The sequence below is a fragment of the Ricinus communis genome, chromosome 5, assembly GCF_019578655.1.
Source record: "Ricinus communis isolate WT05 ecotype wild-type chromosome 5, ASM1957865v1, whole genome shotgun sequence".
Lineage (NCBI taxonomy): Eukaryota > Viridiplantae > Streptophyta > Magnoliopsida > Malpighiales > Euphorbiaceae > Ricinus > Ricinus communis.
This window is the reverse complement of record NC_063260.1, coordinates 7,404,725-7,421,729: the sequence shown is the minus strand read 5'-3', so window position 1 is coordinate 7,421,729 and position 17,005 is coordinate 7,404,725. Positions and strand designations below refer to the sequence as shown.

The 17,005-nt window shown below is 31.9% G+C and overlaps 2 protein-coding genes across 12 annotated transcripts; both read left to right on the top strand.

Moving 5' to 3' along the window:
* Nucleotides 1-4,035: 4,035 nt before the first annotated feature.
* On the top strand, nucleotides 4,036-8,382 carry LOC8286619 (nudix hydrolase 8). The gene is made up of 9 exons (XM_002531425.4): nucleotides 4,036-4,643; nucleotides 5,006-5,286; nucleotides 5,805-5,870; nucleotides 6,061-6,198; nucleotides 6,480-6,557; nucleotides 6,658-6,708; nucleotides 6,844-6,878; nucleotides 7,184-7,292; nucleotides 7,818-8,382. The coding sequence occupies exons 1-9, from the start codon at nucleotides 4,502-4,504 to the stop codon at nucleotides 8,022-8,024; spliced, it is 1,107 nt and encodes a 368-aa protein (XP_002531471.1). The 5' UTR covers nucleotides 4,036-4,501; the 3' UTR covers nucleotides 8,025-8,382.
* Nucleotides 8,383-11,383: 3,001 nt separating this feature from the next.
* Nucleotides 11,384-16,091, top strand: LOC8286618 (deSI-like protein At4g17486). Of its 11 annotated transcripts, none has more exons than XM_048374726.1 (6): nucleotides 11,384-11,665; nucleotides 11,750-11,801; nucleotides 11,979-12,214; nucleotides 14,603-14,890; nucleotides 15,246-15,332; nucleotides 15,608-16,091. In XM_048374726.1, the coding sequence occupies exons 3-6, from the start codon at nucleotides 12,052-12,054 to the stop codon at nucleotides 15,751-15,753; spliced, it is 684 nt and encodes a 227-aa protein (XP_048230683.1). In that variant the 5' UTR covers nucleotides 11,384-11,665; nucleotides 11,750-11,801; nucleotides 11,979-12,051; the 3' UTR covers nucleotides 15,754-16,091. The 11 variants fall into 11 exon arrangements, with proteins under 11 accessions (XP_048230683.1, XP_025015268.1, XP_025015267.1 ...); XM_025159500.2 differs by having other exon boundaries at nucleotides 11,385-11,665; nucleotides 11,985-12,214; XM_025159499.2 differs by having other exon boundaries at nucleotides 11,385-11,665; nucleotides 11,961-12,214.
* Nucleotides 16,092-17,005: the final 914 nt, after the last annotated feature.

The following is a 17,005-nucleotide window of genomic DNA, read 5'->3' as shown; positions in this document are numbered from 1 at the left end:
GGAATTGATCGAATGTCCACTGCCCATAAAAAAAATCTAAGAAAACGAATTTACAATGAATATCTAACCTTAATTTACAAATAAATATATTATCCTAAATAATATATGATTCTTCGTTTCCTTCCAAAACTGAACAACAAGCTAGAGTTTGAATAAATATCCATTTGAAGTGACGGAAGATAGTGACATTGCTAAACAACGTTACAATTTACAATGTATTAGAAGCATCATGAGCTCGAAATTAATTTATTGTATTAAGAATTTTAAATTTTTAAAATAATATTATTATTATTTGATACACTTTAAAATATTATATATTAAATAAAAAATTTAATATATTGAGATAGCTTTTAAACTGATATAATGAGATGGGAATTAAATTACTAAATTATTCATGGATGTTAAGAAAAAGATTTTTTTTTAATAAAATTATGATTTTATTATTTATTAATTAGAACTGGAGCTAGGAAGGTTATTTATTTATTTCATAAGTTACCTATATATAGACATGTTTTAATTTAAGTTAAAATTTAAAAATCGAGTTTTGTTATAATATTAACAATAATTAATCTAGTCAAGTTTGATTTAGAATTCAGGCGTTTTTAATCTTATATGTGTCGGATATAAAACCATAGTTTAGAGATTGAATTATTTTTGTTATTAGCACATTTTAGTTGATTCCCTAAATACAGCAATTGAATTGATAATCAACTTTTTTAATAAAAAAACTTGATAAAGACTCTTCCTTGCTTGCAAATAATTAATTATGTTAAATTAATAAGCCTGTAGAGAATGATAAGGCTATGAATGGGTGGATTTGCAAGCATAATGTGTATGGATAGTGGAATCCAACAAGAGAATAAACATATAAAAAACTGGAAAGATTTAGGGTTTTGGCTTAGTTCAGAAAACGTTATTAAAAAAATAAAGACTAATGTCTGATAAAAGATTCGGATTCTCTTAAAGATGGGGATGCATTGTAGACGATGATTTCACTGCTTCTCTGTACAGACCAACATTTCTCTCAGAACGCTCAAAAAAGCCACATAACCAACATCTCCAAGTCACGTGATGTAATATCGTCCACGCATTTCCGGTCAATTAACAAAGAAAATCTCGATTTTTCTCACGCGCCCATGCTTTGGCGTAAGCCACGTCGCGGTAAAAAACAATTTCTTTTTTAATATTTAATTTTTAATTATACTAAGTTCAACGTCTGATCTTGTGCTTTGGGGCTCTAATCCTCTTAAGCATGTATTCTCTAATTAATTTATTTTAATGAAGTATCTGTTTGTTTATTTCTTTTTAAAGACAGTTATAATATATTCAAATTATCTTTTAAGCACATTAAAAGAGAGTAATCTCTTTATTAGATACCTCAATTATACTCTCACTATTTTGCGGATAATATTTACCACACTTGTAATAGTTTAGCTGATAACTTTTGTAAGTATATATATAATATCTTTTAAATAATGCAACCTCAATACTTGTTCCATTTCTACGTTAATTTCACTTCATATAATTTACCTTGTATGGTTGAAAAGAAAAATCGTTAATTTAATTTAAATTCTATTTTTGCATAGTTCAGATATTTGTTTAATAGTTACTCAATTAGTTTTTAAAAAATAATAATAGATTATTATTTTTGAGAGCCACAAAAATCATTAACTTTATTTTTAAAAATTAGTAATATTGTATTTTTAGAAAATAAATAAATTTTCAGAAAGTAAAAGATTTAGCGGAAGTTAATGAGTTATCTTGTTAAAATAATGAAATAGTGTTTATAAGGTAAGTATATTTGTTTATATGTATTGTGAGCTATTAAAAAAAAAATGTAATTTGATTGTGGGTCTAATGTAATTTATAGGGAATGATAATATAATGAGAGGGGGTTAAAGTGATGATATGACATATAAATTATACTTTTTACTTTGTAAACCATTGTGAATGTCTTAAAAAAATAAGGGCGAAATTGCAAATTTATGAGAAGTACTATAGATCTTTATATTCAAATTAGTGGATTCTTTTTATAAGGAATGACAACAACTAATACCAAAATGTAGTTGTTTCTATATTTTCCTTTTTTTTTTTTTTCAAAAGGAACTAATTGGGTGCTTCAACTTCAGATTCTGCTAATATTACGAAAACAACAAATTAAGTTCTAAAACTAGAAGAAATAAACACATCTTTTGTTAAGCCTTTCTCCAAATTAAGAAAATGGTAGTCAAAAAATAACATTTTAGCTTCCCAATTTTATCTCTGCACCATTAGCTTTCTAAGCTGCCAGCAAAACATTGTTAAAAGCCCTTACAAAAACCACCAATCTTGCAGGCATTCCTTCTTGACATTACCCTGTGCAACAAAATAATACCTCCTCTTCCAACCCCATTCAATTGAACCAAATAAAACATAAAAACATATGGCAAGAAGCAAAATCACCAAAACGGTCCTCATTGCAATGCTTGTCATGTTTGTATGTTTTAAGGTTGGAGAAGCCTGGGGTTGGCCCTGGCAAGTGGCTAGCACCGAGTCAGTGGCGGAGAGCTCTTGCTATGGAGATTGCTATGGGAGATGCTCAAAATTCAGTGCAAATTCAGACACTGCCTCCTTTGACAATTGCAAGGAGATGTGCTTAGCTGCATGCATTGCTTATTCTGGAGCTGAGGACTCTGCAATTGGGAATAATAGTTAATTTCGCAAGAACAAACCGGCAGTCAAAGCTCTAATTAGTAAAAAGATGAGATAAAATCAGCGCTCTAAATTAATGTTATGAAAGAGAGATGAAATATTTAAAATTTTCTTTTTAAAAAAAAAAATTAATTCGTCATTTTTATCATCTGATCATAATTCAGAATAAAAATTTATATGTACATCTCAATGACTTTCATATTGTGTTATTTAAATTTCAAATGAGATGTTATTTTATTTTATCTTTTTGATACAGAAATGAGAGTGTAGTTTTGGCTATCATATTTTTAGTGTATTTAAATTATAATTCTATTATAATTCATATGTTCTTATTATATTTGAAAGAATTATGGGACTGATACTAATATATCATTGCTTCAAAAATATTACGAAGAGATATCCTATTTATGAGGTAAAATATTTTTAGAAGTTTTGTATAATTTTATATCGTAGAATTCATAAACAGTGGATTTGCTTGTACTGGATTACAAAAACTTTAGCCCATCAGAAAAAAAACATGATCTTAGCGTTAGTTCTGTATGATTGAACATAAGGAAATAGCAGAGAAGAAGAAGAAATTTTTATGAACTTTTCTTCTATATTATAATAAAAAAATTGAAAAAAATATAATAATTAAAAAACATCCTAAATATGACCATTAAGATCCTCAAAGATGGGAATTCGAAAGCAATTACAGGGGTGTTCATGGATCTGAATTCACTAAACAACAGAGTGATGGTGTCAAAACATTGAAAGAGAAAGCAACAATCCTGGCAATTAAGACATCACTGGAGACAAATTAACCTTAACCATATCTAAGATCTTAATGGGAATATGCTTAGATGCGAGCCCTAGACAAGATTTCAAATTTTATTAAAACCGAAGATGCTAGCATTATATAATAGTTTATCCTTTTGATTACACCTCTAATCTGTAAATGGTTCTGAATTTGTTGCCAAATTTAAGTGCATGAAAAATACCTATATATATATATATATAAATAAAAAATAAATATTTATTTATTTTAAAATAATTAATTATGCAATCTCAAAGTCTAAATATTTATAGACAAGTATCACTGTTGCAGTGTGTTTAATTGTTTTGAATCATTTATATGTGAATGGATCAACAGGCTCCAACCCACGCTATCATAAAAGGCGCGTAACAAAACCATGTCCCAACCAATTTTGAAACAGACAACTGTCCTCCTCTTACACGCATGACATGACTCACTGCACCTAATCGGCAGATTTACCTCGTTTCCTTCATTTAGCTAGACAAAGAAATAAATCAATAGAAAAAAGGAGATTTTTCTTTTCCTTTTTCAAGCATCTTCCTGCATTATTTGTCTGTTGTAACCTCACTCACCACCCATTTCTGACCACATATTAAAACCTTAAGTTCGGTTGATCCCACTAGTTTTAATTTTTGTGTTTTTCTACAATATACACTTGTACTTTAGTTCAAAAATCATGTGTTTTTAACTTGTTACCACGTAGAAAGAATTTTCTTTTTCTTTTTCTTTTCCTTTTTTTTTTTTTTGAAACTTCTATCGGTGTCACTTATTTTTGCTCGTTATAATGTCCAATGGAAAATAAGATTTTCGCTTAGTCATGCAATTGCAAACTCTAGTTTGACTCTAAATGACGATTAATCCCATAACATTTTCTTGTTGGAATCATCATTTTTTCCATTAGTGGATATACAAATTTATTCTTTGCCACTGGATATATAAATTCTCTACTGGGGTTGTGACTTGTGGATAGTGTTAATTAAGGTGGTTGGGATTTTTTAAATACTGCAGTCACTAATGGAGCTGAAGTTTCTTGATTCTAAATCTGTGTCTTCATCTGAGATAGCTCTCATGGCAACGACACGTTCCAGTCCTTGTCCAAGTTTAAGGCATGTGGGTGGTGTTAGATTATCTCCAGAGTTTATTTGGTCTTGCAGAGGTTAGTGTTAGCCCTTGAATTAGTTTTGTTGGGTTACGTTTTCTTGTCTACTTTTCTTTTATGTTCTTGCCAATCAAACAAAGCGTTAATTCATAATTTTTTTTTTTACATGGAAATGTTCTGTTTTGGTCTGTGTTGGGACGTTTAGGTCTAGTTTCGTTTGCTGTTCTGGTCGGTTTCTATGTTAATTAGTTCTTAAATTTATAGCTTGCATTCATCTATTAATGGCCGTATATATGGCTTGTATGGGTAAAAGGGTAACTCAAGAACTGGCATTTCATTATAGAGAAATTTTTTATTTCAAGTTTTTCTGTTTGATGGTTTCTTGTTTGTCTACTTAATCTTTAATTTCTTATGTTTAGGGGTATTTCTGAAGGTTTCTTGTTCAAGTTCTTCAAATGGTACTTATCTGTCAAAGAAACATATCTCAGCTGGCCAAGAAAATATTGTTGCAGAGAACTATCTGTATCGGACTAATGGGACAAATGGTGCTAATTCAACTCTATTTTCTGGAAATGCGAAAATTCTTGATGCATTTGATGATGAGTATGGAGGAGTTGTTGTTGATTCAAATAGATTACCTAAGAACTCAGATGATTTCGCATCTTCCCTTCATCTTTCTCTTTCTCATTGGAAAATAACGGTGAGTTTTGTCACTATCCGAATACCATTTCTTCGTGTAATTTTATTGCTTTGTCATATGTTTGAAAGAAAACCAATCTAAGCAATCTTGTTACCGTTAACTCCTTCACCCCACCTTTTAATGTTCTGTGGTTATGCATTTACGTTGAACTTCATTGCCTACTCATGCGTAGGGGAAAGATTTTGGATATATTAAGTGTCTCTCAGATAAAGACTAGGAAAGACTAGTGTTGATTGTTGATTGCCTGGATTCAGAACTACAAATTTTCTTGCTTGTTAGGTGCCTTCGACTTTTCTGCTTCTTCACACCGAAAAAACTTTTTATATTGTTTGTATAGTCGCAATCATATAAGATCTTGTAGCATGTATAGAATGGTTTTGGATATGGACATGATTTAAATATTCTCCTTTTCCTTTGAATTCCTTTGCTTCTATATATTTCTTGAAATATAGAGCGACAATCTACAGAAAACCTATAATTTCATTAAATTCACAGTTTATTGTATCACTTAACTGCAGGGAAAGAAGGGAATTTGGCTTAAGTTGCCATTGGAACGATCAGAGCTTGTTCCCATTGCCGTAAAGGTATCTTCTATCCTTGAATTTTCAGCATACTGAATTGAAAGTTGGAAGACAACCTACATTTTGATCCTCTTGGGATTGTGTAAAGTTCGTCAAATGACTTCAGAAGCTAGATGATTCCTTAATGGTGATCCTGCTAATTAATGTACTATTTGATAATCCATATATCCCTAAGATGAAAAACTCATTACAGGAAGGCTTCCAGTATCACCATGCAGAACCAGGATATGTCATGTTGACTTACTGGCTTCCTGAGGGACCTTGTATGCTTCCTGCTAATGCTACACATCAAGTAGGGGTTGGGGGATTTGTTATCAATGACAAGAATGAGGTATCTTTAATAACAGTTAGAAAGCAATATCATTGTTGACTGTCTGAGCTCAAGTTAGATGAATAAAGAGCATCTCTTACGCTTGATATTACATTTGTTTAAAGTTTGTCTGACTTTTTCTGTGCAGTGTTTGTTTTAGCGTAGACATGTTCTGCACTTCATATGTTGCAGTTCTTGCTCTTTCTTTGGAATCTCGTTTTACAGTATCTTCATTTGCAATGCAACATCTTGGGTGCATTTTTTTTGTATGCTTATGCCGATCTTTTGCTTCCCACTTTCAGGTTCTCGTAGTACAGGAGACATTCTGTGCTCCGTCCTTTCTTGGTCTCTGGAAAATCCCAACTGGTTTCATTCATGAGGTAACAAAACCATGACCATACCAATTTTGGAAATTAAAATGAACAAAAAGAAATAACAATTCACTTTGTTTAATTTTAATTGTGTTGTATGCTATATCAGTCAGAGGAGATTTATACTGGAGCTATGAGAGAGGTGAAGGAGGAAACTGGTGTAAGAATTTCTTACTTCACTTATTTTCTCTAAAATTTATATTAACTACCATGAATATTACTGTCTATCACAAGCCTTTGAAAAAATTAGACTGCTTAATGATGTTGATTAGCTGCCTGTTGTTTTACATTGCAGATTGATACAGAGTTCCTAGAAGTTGTCGCATTCAGGTAATTACGACGACACAAAAGGACTTGGAGATGTAACAATCATTGCTTCTAGTGGGAATTAATGCTATTAATATAACCTCAATATGTGCTCTAATTAAAAGAATCATGATAATGGCATGATAATTTCCCATTTGGAGCATCATTTCTTGAGGACTAAATGTTATGTATGGTTTAGCTAATAGTTCATTTACACAAGCAATGATTTTCAAGTATCTAGTACTGACCTCTAAAAACCAAGGTATAGACGGTAGCTATACTTTGCTTCTACATTGTGTTTATTAAATGTCTCCTGCTCTCCATTTCAGGCATGCGCACAATTTGGCATTTGATAAATCAGATTTGTTCTTTGTCTGCATGTTGAAACCTTTATCAACTCAGATAATTGTCGATGATCTTGAAATTCAAGCAGCCAAGGTAAATAGCCTGCTTCACAGTTTTGTCAGGCTAGCTTTACACGGTTCATATTTCCATAATATTTCCTCTTTGCAAAATGATACTTTCTTTTCTCTTGCATATGAGTCTTAAGTGGACTTTAGGATATATCTTTCTATAGCTCCTGTTTACGTGTTAGTGTTTTCTATCTCTTCTGTGGATAACAAAATGAAACAGAATATAAAATTTGATTGAAACAATAAAATTAAGGACATTCCAAGGGCTTTTAGATCATTGTCTAGATGTTAAGCATTGGTTGTTCTCATAGTGAATCAGTGATCTTTAAGTCACAGTCAAATATTGGTATTAAAGGTGCAGAATGAGTGGATACATTGCCGGTTTTATAATCTTCTTTTCTTTGAACCATATGCATTAATCTCATCATAAGATTGCACGCAAGGATCAACAAAGATCAATGGACATTAAGCCTGAGTTATTTTATCTGCATAATCATTTGGAATCACAGCTAATCTCTAACTCCTGAGCCTTTCTGTTCCCTTCTTGAAGTGGATGCCTTTAGTTGAGTTTGTGAAGCAACCATTAATTCAAGGAGACAGCATGTTCAAGAAAATTATAGATATTTGCATTGCTCGTTTGGGGAAACGTTACTGCGGATTATCTGCTCATAAGTTAGTCTCCAAGTTTGATGGAAGGCTATCCTGCCTGTACTATAATGTGGTCGACAACGAAAATATCAACTGCACTGTCAATTGAAGCCATCTAAGCAGTCCTTTATTCAAAATGCTTACCATCACTTTCTTGTTGTGGAATGCATCTGTTGTTTTCCACTTGGCGTGTTCAAGAATAGTGCAAGAACATGAGATTAACAGTGTAAGAGTAAATATTATGTTTTCCGGATGTTACAGCTGATATATAACATGTACTCTCGTTGGTTCACTGGGTGCGGATTAGTTTATAACATGTAAAATCTAAAGTTTCTTTCAATGTAAATATTCTTAGTTCTATTGATAGAATGTGACTATTGTATAAGTTAGCACAATCACAATTTCTTCTGTTACTAATATATATACATATAATTTTCTTCTGCAAATAAAGTTAGAACTTTGGCACTTGTTTAGAATGCAAAACTTTCTGCCTCAACGGGGCCAATCCATTAGTTGTCAAAACTAGAGCTGGACTTTCGTCTACTGGTCACGTCTCCTTAAGACTGGAGGAATTGGGTTCGAGTTATTGACCGATGGTTGTGCGGCTCTGCTCACTTTTCCATTTTCTCTAGATTTGGTTAGAGTTGGTTCATTATATTTTACTTTGTGACCACTACGTATAATTTGTGATATTATACCTGTTAATAAGTTATAATTAAAATTTGATTTGCTAATTCATGTACTCATGGTTTGTGAAAAAGAAAATAAAATTTTTAGAATTGATATTTTTCTAAGATAGTTTAAAGCTAAAAATATATTTTGAAGTGTTTATGTATTAGAGGGCTAAACTTACTGTTTAGCATGTCTTATTTCAGATTAGGCAGTAATTATTCAATTATTCTGTATTTTGCCGATACAAAGTGTCCATGTAATTACTGTAATGTTTGCTATTTATTTTCCTGTTACAAATATCATGAAATTAAAATAAATACAGCCACTATTGGGGGAATATTTCTGCTGTAGCCTCTCCTCTTATTCTCAAGTGCATTTGCTGCAATTCTCTCATTACTGTTGTAGAATTTCTGCTGTACATTTGCCAGTCATTTGTCATCCTGATTTGCTGAAAACGAACAGCAGTATCAGAGCCTTCTTTTTAAGGGGCTGTGAGATTCAAGATGAAAATTTGAGGTGAGTGTTCCAGAGTTTAAACACGTTTGAGAGATTTGATGACTTCAGGAAGCTTTAATGTTGTTCCTCAAATTTCTGGAAAAATTATCAGATTTGGGTTGTGAAGATGAAGTCCTATTTGAAGTTCTTGGGTTTAGGGGCTATTGTAGAGCATGACCGAGAGCTTCCCAACTTAGAGCTAATCCAATTTTAGCTCAGATTAAGCAACACGAGGAGGAGAAAAAAAAGAGAGGTAAGGCTGTCACCTGCACTCATTCAGCCTTATCTGGTCCTGTTTCACAAGGATCATGCATCTTGCTACTACAAAGCAAGTGAGGGACAAATCGAAGGAGGAACTTGAAGAAGTCACAGAGTTAAATCAGTAAAGACATTGACTCTCAAAAGAGAGTTTGTAATGCTAAAATGAAAGAGAGCTAATGTGTCACAAATTACTCCTCAAATTTGCTAAAACTGTTAAACCAAATAAGACTGTATGGTGAATCAGTTGATGACTACAAAGTAGTTAAGAAGATATTGATCAACTTAGCTGAGAAGTTTGAGGCTAAGGTACCTGCCATTGAAGAGTCTTGTGATTTAAAGAAATTGACAGTTGCTGAAATGATCAGCAAGCTGCAAGCTCATTTTGCTGAAAGCTCTTCCATTCTAAGTTTCTTGTTCTAAAGGAAAAAGTAGGAGTCTCTAAGAAAAATCTCAAGGAGGAGCCTTAGAATTGAGATTTTCCTAAGATAATTCAAAGCTAAGGATATATTTTCAAATGTTGATGTATTAAGTATATGTATCTTTATTTGAGGGTATTAGTGGCTAAAACTTACTGTTTAACAACTCAATTACTCTGTATTTTGCAGATACAAAATGTCTAGTAATGATTGTAATTTTTGCTTTTTCGTTCTCTCTTGTAAACATCAATGAAATGAAAAGAAATAGACATTATTAGGGGGATACTTCTGCTGTTTCATTTCCTCTTATTTTCAAGTGCATTTGCTGCAACCTCATAGCTGCTGTATATTTGCTAGTCATTTGTCCGTCCTTATTTGCTGAGAACTAACAAAAATCCTTCATTCTTCCACCAGCATGTCAGGGTCATAGGCAAAGGATAGACAACACCATGTGATATCCTCATGCCAATCAATAATGGTCCCATTATGTCTGCACAGCCCATTTTCTCTGATAATAGAATTTGTGGTCATGCTATACTGGACATCTTCTTTCTCAATTATAAAGTGATCATTCAGCAAGTGACTTGGCCAACTAGTCATTTCCTGACTTAGAATAGAGCTGCAGTGCAGGTTTCTATTTCTAAATCATATTTTGCAAAACTCTATACTACTAACTTTTGTTTAAGATGCTGTCCTGGATTTTTAAGCGACAGAATATATCATATCAGGTCTTGAAACTTTCCCTGAAATGCTTGCTTTTCCAGGAAAACTTTATTTAAGCTGTCCCAGAAGTACAAGAGTTATCTGGGCTGAGATGGCTCATTGAATTAATCATGTCATATTATGCATTTTATCTTTTGTTCTAGGAGATGGACAATATGAAGGGAAGTACTTGAATAAGATCATAAAGCTAATCCAAAATGGTCACTATCTTTGTAATAAGGTCCTAATTCAGCAGTCCTTACACTTATTTTACAATGTAATTCAACTATGCCTTTTTGTAAAATAAATTATAAAGTACTTAACACTAATTCACTGATAAAAAGGTAAATAAAAATATACATATATTTGCTCAATGCATACCAACAGAAAGGAACAATGGAGCATGCAGAAATAACTTTCAAGTCAATTTGCTCCAGTTAATTTGTAATGGCACGTTACCTCCTTATGAAGGAAAGAGTTAATAATTTATATACTTTTTTTTTGGTTGATATTTATCAGTTCCCATGCATGATAAAATAACTTAAATTAAATGACATAGATATTCTTAGTATACAGTTTAAGTATATAGTTAATATAACGGCCAATTTAATAGCCCTCACATTTTATTTTAATTTTGAGTTTTGGTATAAGCATGAATTAATTTTCTTCTCTAATTTATTTTTTTATATTATTAGAGTATTACTTCTAAAATTTTAATAACCACAATCAAACAATTTTAGCATATTTGTTCATAGTCTAAAATACTCTATGATAAGCTTTAAGCATATAAATTCGATATACAACAAAAAAAAAAAAAAAAAAAAAAACTTTTTTGAAAAAAGTCTGAAATACAAAGGAAAGAAGAAGACATCAACATAGTGAAGGAATGCTTTTATTTAAATAAATTGTTTTCTTTGAGAAAATTAATTATTGTTTTAATAGTAATAGAAAATTGAAATTATTTTTATTTGAAAAGAAATCAATGATTAATGGAGAAGAAATAAAGGTTCCCTTTATATATTTTATTCACTTATTTACACAATCCTCAAGTTTCATGTCATCTCTCTTTTCTTTTTCCCTTTCTAAAAACATCATTACACCAGAAAAGTTCTTTAATTCCCTCTTTTAACTCTTACCGATCTGGAACACTTAAAAGTTTCTTAAATTCACAACAAAATAAACCCCAATAAAGATTGAATCTTTGGTAAGTTTTTTCTCTACCCATTTAATTTTCTTTTCTGCTTCTTTTTTGCCTTCTATTTCTTTGTTTAATTTGTCAGCTATTTAGGGTTTTCTTGCTTCAATTTCTTCGGGAAATTCTGTTCCTTTTGATTCAATTGGTAAGTTCAATTATGTTGTATAACTCTGTTTGGTCCTCCAGAAAGAAATTGCAAGAATGTAATTGCAGGAATAAAGATATCTTCTTCTTCTTCTTTTTTTTTTTTTTATTTAATCTATAGTTTTGCCTTTTCTAGTTTTAATTTTGCTTAAACTGTTAGGTTTTTTTTTTTTTGGAGTGGAAGATGGTGAGGTTGTGATAAAGAATAGGACCGGGAATTGAAGAATTGCTGTTGATTAGGAGGGGAAACAATGCGGTTGTTTCCATTGAGCTCCAGTTTGAGTTCAAGTTCAACCTCTGATAAGGAGCAGCAGGGTAATGGTGCCTTGTTGTATCTAAACATTTATGATCTTACTCCTGTTAATAACTACCTTTATTGGTTCGGCCTTGGGGTCTTCCATTCTGGCATTGAAGGTAAATGTGCAGATTTTTGTGTATTTTATGGTGTTTGATGCTATAACTTTTCTGTTTCCTACTTAATTTAGTTTAGTTTGATAATAGCATTGCTCATCAACTTGAATGTCAGTATTTCCTTGGTAAAGCTTTTAGCTTTTAGATCTTTTTTTTTTTTCCCCTTTTGTGTTTGATTGAGATTCCATAGTAAGAGAACCATACTTTGATCTGTTTAGAATGAGAAACATAGGTTTACGATTCGGTTGAGTGTCACTTAAGCACTAGGGGCAATAATAATAGCTATAATAAAGCTTAATTGATAGAGAATGTGGATATTGCTCAAAGATACAATTATGGATACTAAATCCATAGTGAGGTTGCAATAAGGGCCTATTTAGAATTTTCGGGTGTTAGAAAAGCAGGCTTAAAATCATAAATTTACCTACATCTCTGTTTTGAAGGTAATTTTCAAAACTCAAAAGGTTAAATTTTCTTTTTTTTTCAAAAAGCGCTTTTGCCAAACATTATCTTAAACAGACAGTAAATTTGCAAGAGCTATGCTAGAGAATCACTTTTTATTGCCATGGAAAGGCTGGAAATTTTATGCTTCTGCATAGATACACAAGCAGTTCTAAGCTTAATCTTTCATTATTGAATCCATTATTTGGGAGAGTATCAAACACCCATATCCATATCCAACTGAGCAAGATGATAACTATACCGTATTGAGCTTAAAGCTCATTATGTACATCATGGAGCATGACTAGCATTATTTATCATGATAGTTGATATCATTAGATTTTTTCTATCCTAATTTCTTGAAGATTTATGTTTATTCTCGGTGTAACAATAAATAATGTTCCTATTGATGCACAACTTCACCTGATCAATGTTTCCGTGTTTCAGATTCATTTTGGAAATAAAACCTCCAATAAACTTGCCGAAATGCTTTGGACCCATTCTTGTATTAAATTAAAATCGGAAACGTGTTTCCGCAAAGAGGAGAAAAAAGGAAGAAAAAGGAAGGAATCAAACATAAAATTACTATGGTGTTTGTACTAAACCATGGTGTTTGTACTATGGTGTTTGTACTAAACCATTAGTGTTAAAAAAAGACTCATCAAATTTCTACAGAAAATAACCGTATCAAAAGGAAGTGCCATTGAGTGCACTATTTTCTTTTCATTTTTCATATGAATTACTATTAAGAACTTATAAACATGTCATTTACTTTTTAGTGTACATATTTCTATAACATCACTATGGAAAGGAATCGGAACATTACAAAATTCTCTTAGTTTTTACATATTTAGTTAAAGAATAGGCTTGTTTAAAAGAAGTGGAGGAACAAATTACTCCAACAATCTTGTAAATACTAAACTTGATCTTCCTATTAGGGCATCTGGGTAAAAGAACTGTTTAGATCCAAAGATCTTTTTTATTTTGTACATTCTTTGAAGTCAACGAATGGCTGCCAGTTCCTGAGTGACTGAATTTAAATATGAGACAGGTTAGAAATGTTATTCAATAACTTGGTTGATTGGTATAGGACTTCAAATTGACCTCAGGTTTAGGTGGTCAGAAGAAACAAAATTGCCAACGCTTGCGTGTCGGTTAGCTACTTAGTTTTGTACTTTTCTTTTATACTCAGGTATATACAAATTTTTTGCTTTTACTAGAAATCAGATGTAATTTTAAGAATTTATACTAATAATATATGAATTTTTTTATGCAAAATAAAGAAAGAAGGCAATTACAGCTAGAGATTAACTTTTTCTTTTATTAAAAAGTATTAATTACTCTATAAGTATTGCCATATGTTGTCTAACCGAACATATAATTTATTTTATACTTTTCATTTACTTTCCAACTTTGTAAATTTTAATCTTTGAGTTATCATTTACTTAACAGAAAATAGCTACACAACAAAATGGAGGCTAAGAGCTTGTTTGGTACAAAAGATTTGCATTAATGGTTTTTTGGAATTAATTTATGAGCTCATACTTTTTCGGAATGCTTAAAAGAGCTTTTTGTGGTTTCACATATTTAGTCCAAATTGGCTATACTTGAGTCAAATTCTACCGACGTGAATGCAACTTGCATATGAATTCTAAACTAGTAAGACCACAAACTGGAAATCTTATAAAATTCAAATAAATTTCATATTAGATAAATAAAATACCAAACTTGGAAACTCATTGACAATTAAAACCTGTTATGAGATTTATTTGTGAACATATATGCCGAGCATCATCCATGGTTCAACTTCCAATCCACCCTTCCTACTCTCTCTCGGTTTATTTATTTTCTTTGTATGTATCATACTTCTACACGTGCTTATTTGCTCTAGATCTTTAGTTCCCAACTTTTATTGTTCATTAACACGGCATGTACCTGGCCTGTAATCAGTGCATGGTATGGAATTTGGCTTTGGAGCCCACGAATACTCTAGCAGCGGGGTATTTGAGGTGGAGCCAAAAAATTGTCCAGGCTTCATCTACCGGCGTTCGTTGTTACTGGGCAGCACCTGCTTATCTCGTTCAGAAGTTCGGTCGTTCATGGAACATCTTTCTGCAAAATATCACGGGGACACTTATCATTTGATTGCCAAGAATTGCAACCATTTTACTGATGAAGTCTGTATGCAACTAACTGGAAAGCCTATTCCTGGATGGGTAAATCGGCTGGCTCGGGTAGGTGAGTTGCATTTATACATTACATGAGAAGCTATAATGGAGTTCACTAAGCAGCATTTAGATCTGGCACTCTCTATCCTATTCATCCAATTCTGCGTGTTTCTCATTGTTAGAAGTTAGAATTATTTTTAACCTACTACTGTATCAATAACTGTTTTTATTTCAGTCGTTACTTTTTATTTACTTGCAATCTCATATCATAAGAAGGTCAATTTCTGCAAATAGTTTGAAATATTTATGGAATGGCTAATACAGTTAAATTGTGGCAGCAATGTTTGTTAAAACTCCTTAGCTTTATCGTGGTGCACTTATTTCTTATGAGCTTTTGTATCTGATCAAGGAGCTTTGATTTCAAGTTTCAGGTTCTTTCTGTAATTGTTTACTTCCCGAAAGCATTCAGATAACAGCTGTTAGACATCTCCCCGATCATCCAGCATATTCTGGTAAGCTTGGTTTATTGATGGTTTCCCTCTGGCTGTGAGAATTTCTTATAGTAAGGCTTAAATTTTCTCATGGTCGTTCAACTTGTCACGGTAGTTCAGCCCGCATTATATATTTCAGTTTCTATTAGCAAATAGCAAAGATGAAGCCTGCTTGTATAAATGTATTCTTCTATGAAGAAGATTATGTATTATTTGGTAACTTTATGTCTCACATCATGGATTAAGTGGAAATCCACAGTATACTTGATTCTTACATCAGCATTATACTATTACAGATGATGATGGGTTGGAATCTATGGGATCATCTATGTCACTGGAGAGTGAAGGAGAGGATTCAGATCATCATCTGCTGACCGTGCCCAACGGTGATGTTGCATTTTTAAAGGAAAAACCAGTAAAGCTAGCAAGGGAACTCATGTAGAATTTTCCTGCATTTCCTATTCTTTCCATCCTGGGGTCTTTTCTGTTGTTTCTACTTTTAGTATATGCTCTTTAGTGTATCAGCGAGCACGTCTATGGTCTAATTATTTGAATCCTGTAGCATTTGTTCTGCAGCGCCATGATCTGGCCTACTTCTCTCATGCTTACAGTTTTTTCTTCTAAGTGTATGATTTTACTTGAGCTACTTAAGCTCGGTCCTGTATCCAAAATCTGTACAAGTCATAGTACATAACCCTTTCTGGCTTCTTGATAGATTTCTATCAAATTTGAGGAATGTGATTTATTAGTAATATATAAACCGTGAGTGTTCGAATCCAATTTGTTTTTATTTTGTTCTTGGATTTGCAACATTTCTGAATTCAGATTGAATGATGAAGAAGCCATGATTAAGCTGTAAGATCATGTTGGCTGTTCCATTTGTTAAAACTGAACGCTATAATTATAAGTCTGTTTATATTTTATAAATGATCTTTGATTCTATTTTACTGTTTCTCACTCGTGTGCGTCTGCTTTTTTTTTTTTTTTTTTTCTCTTTATGTTCTTTAGTTTTCGCAAGGGGAGCTGTATCATTTGGTTGAGGGGAGAGGACAAAGAAAGGTCTTAATTTCCCTTTTTTATTTTTATTTTTTTATTATTATCAAATTATCGGTCCAAATAGCAACGGAAACCACTTCTTTCTCCTCCTGCAAATTGACCAAATAAATAAAGTCTTGGATAATTAATTGGCAAGTCTTGTTGAAAGGGTCAGGGAGAAGAGTCCAAGTAAATTAAAATTAAAATTGCAAACATAATTGACTGCACTGGAAGGGGAAAAAGGTCATTTTCTGCTCATAATATTTGGGTCGAAAAACAAATATGCCCAAGTAAACTTTACTTTCGATTCAGATATTAGAGGGCCGAAATGAGTCTTGTTTTAACTGGAAAAAATGAGCCCATCACTCTCAACCTCTTTCTCCAACTCAAATTTTCTTTCTCCAATCTGAATGGCTCAGAAAAGAACAAAAGAAGTATCTGTATCCCAACATATTTAAAATAAAATTATTCGATCTGTTTTAAATTTACTTTTATTATATATATTTATCTCAAATTCTGCTAGTACTTTAAATTTGATTATTTTTTATATTTATAAATATATTTTACGAGTATTAATTGAGTAACAAATATTTTACCCACTAAATAAATAAATTTTAATAATAAAATATATAGCTACTTAATAAACTACTAATGTATAA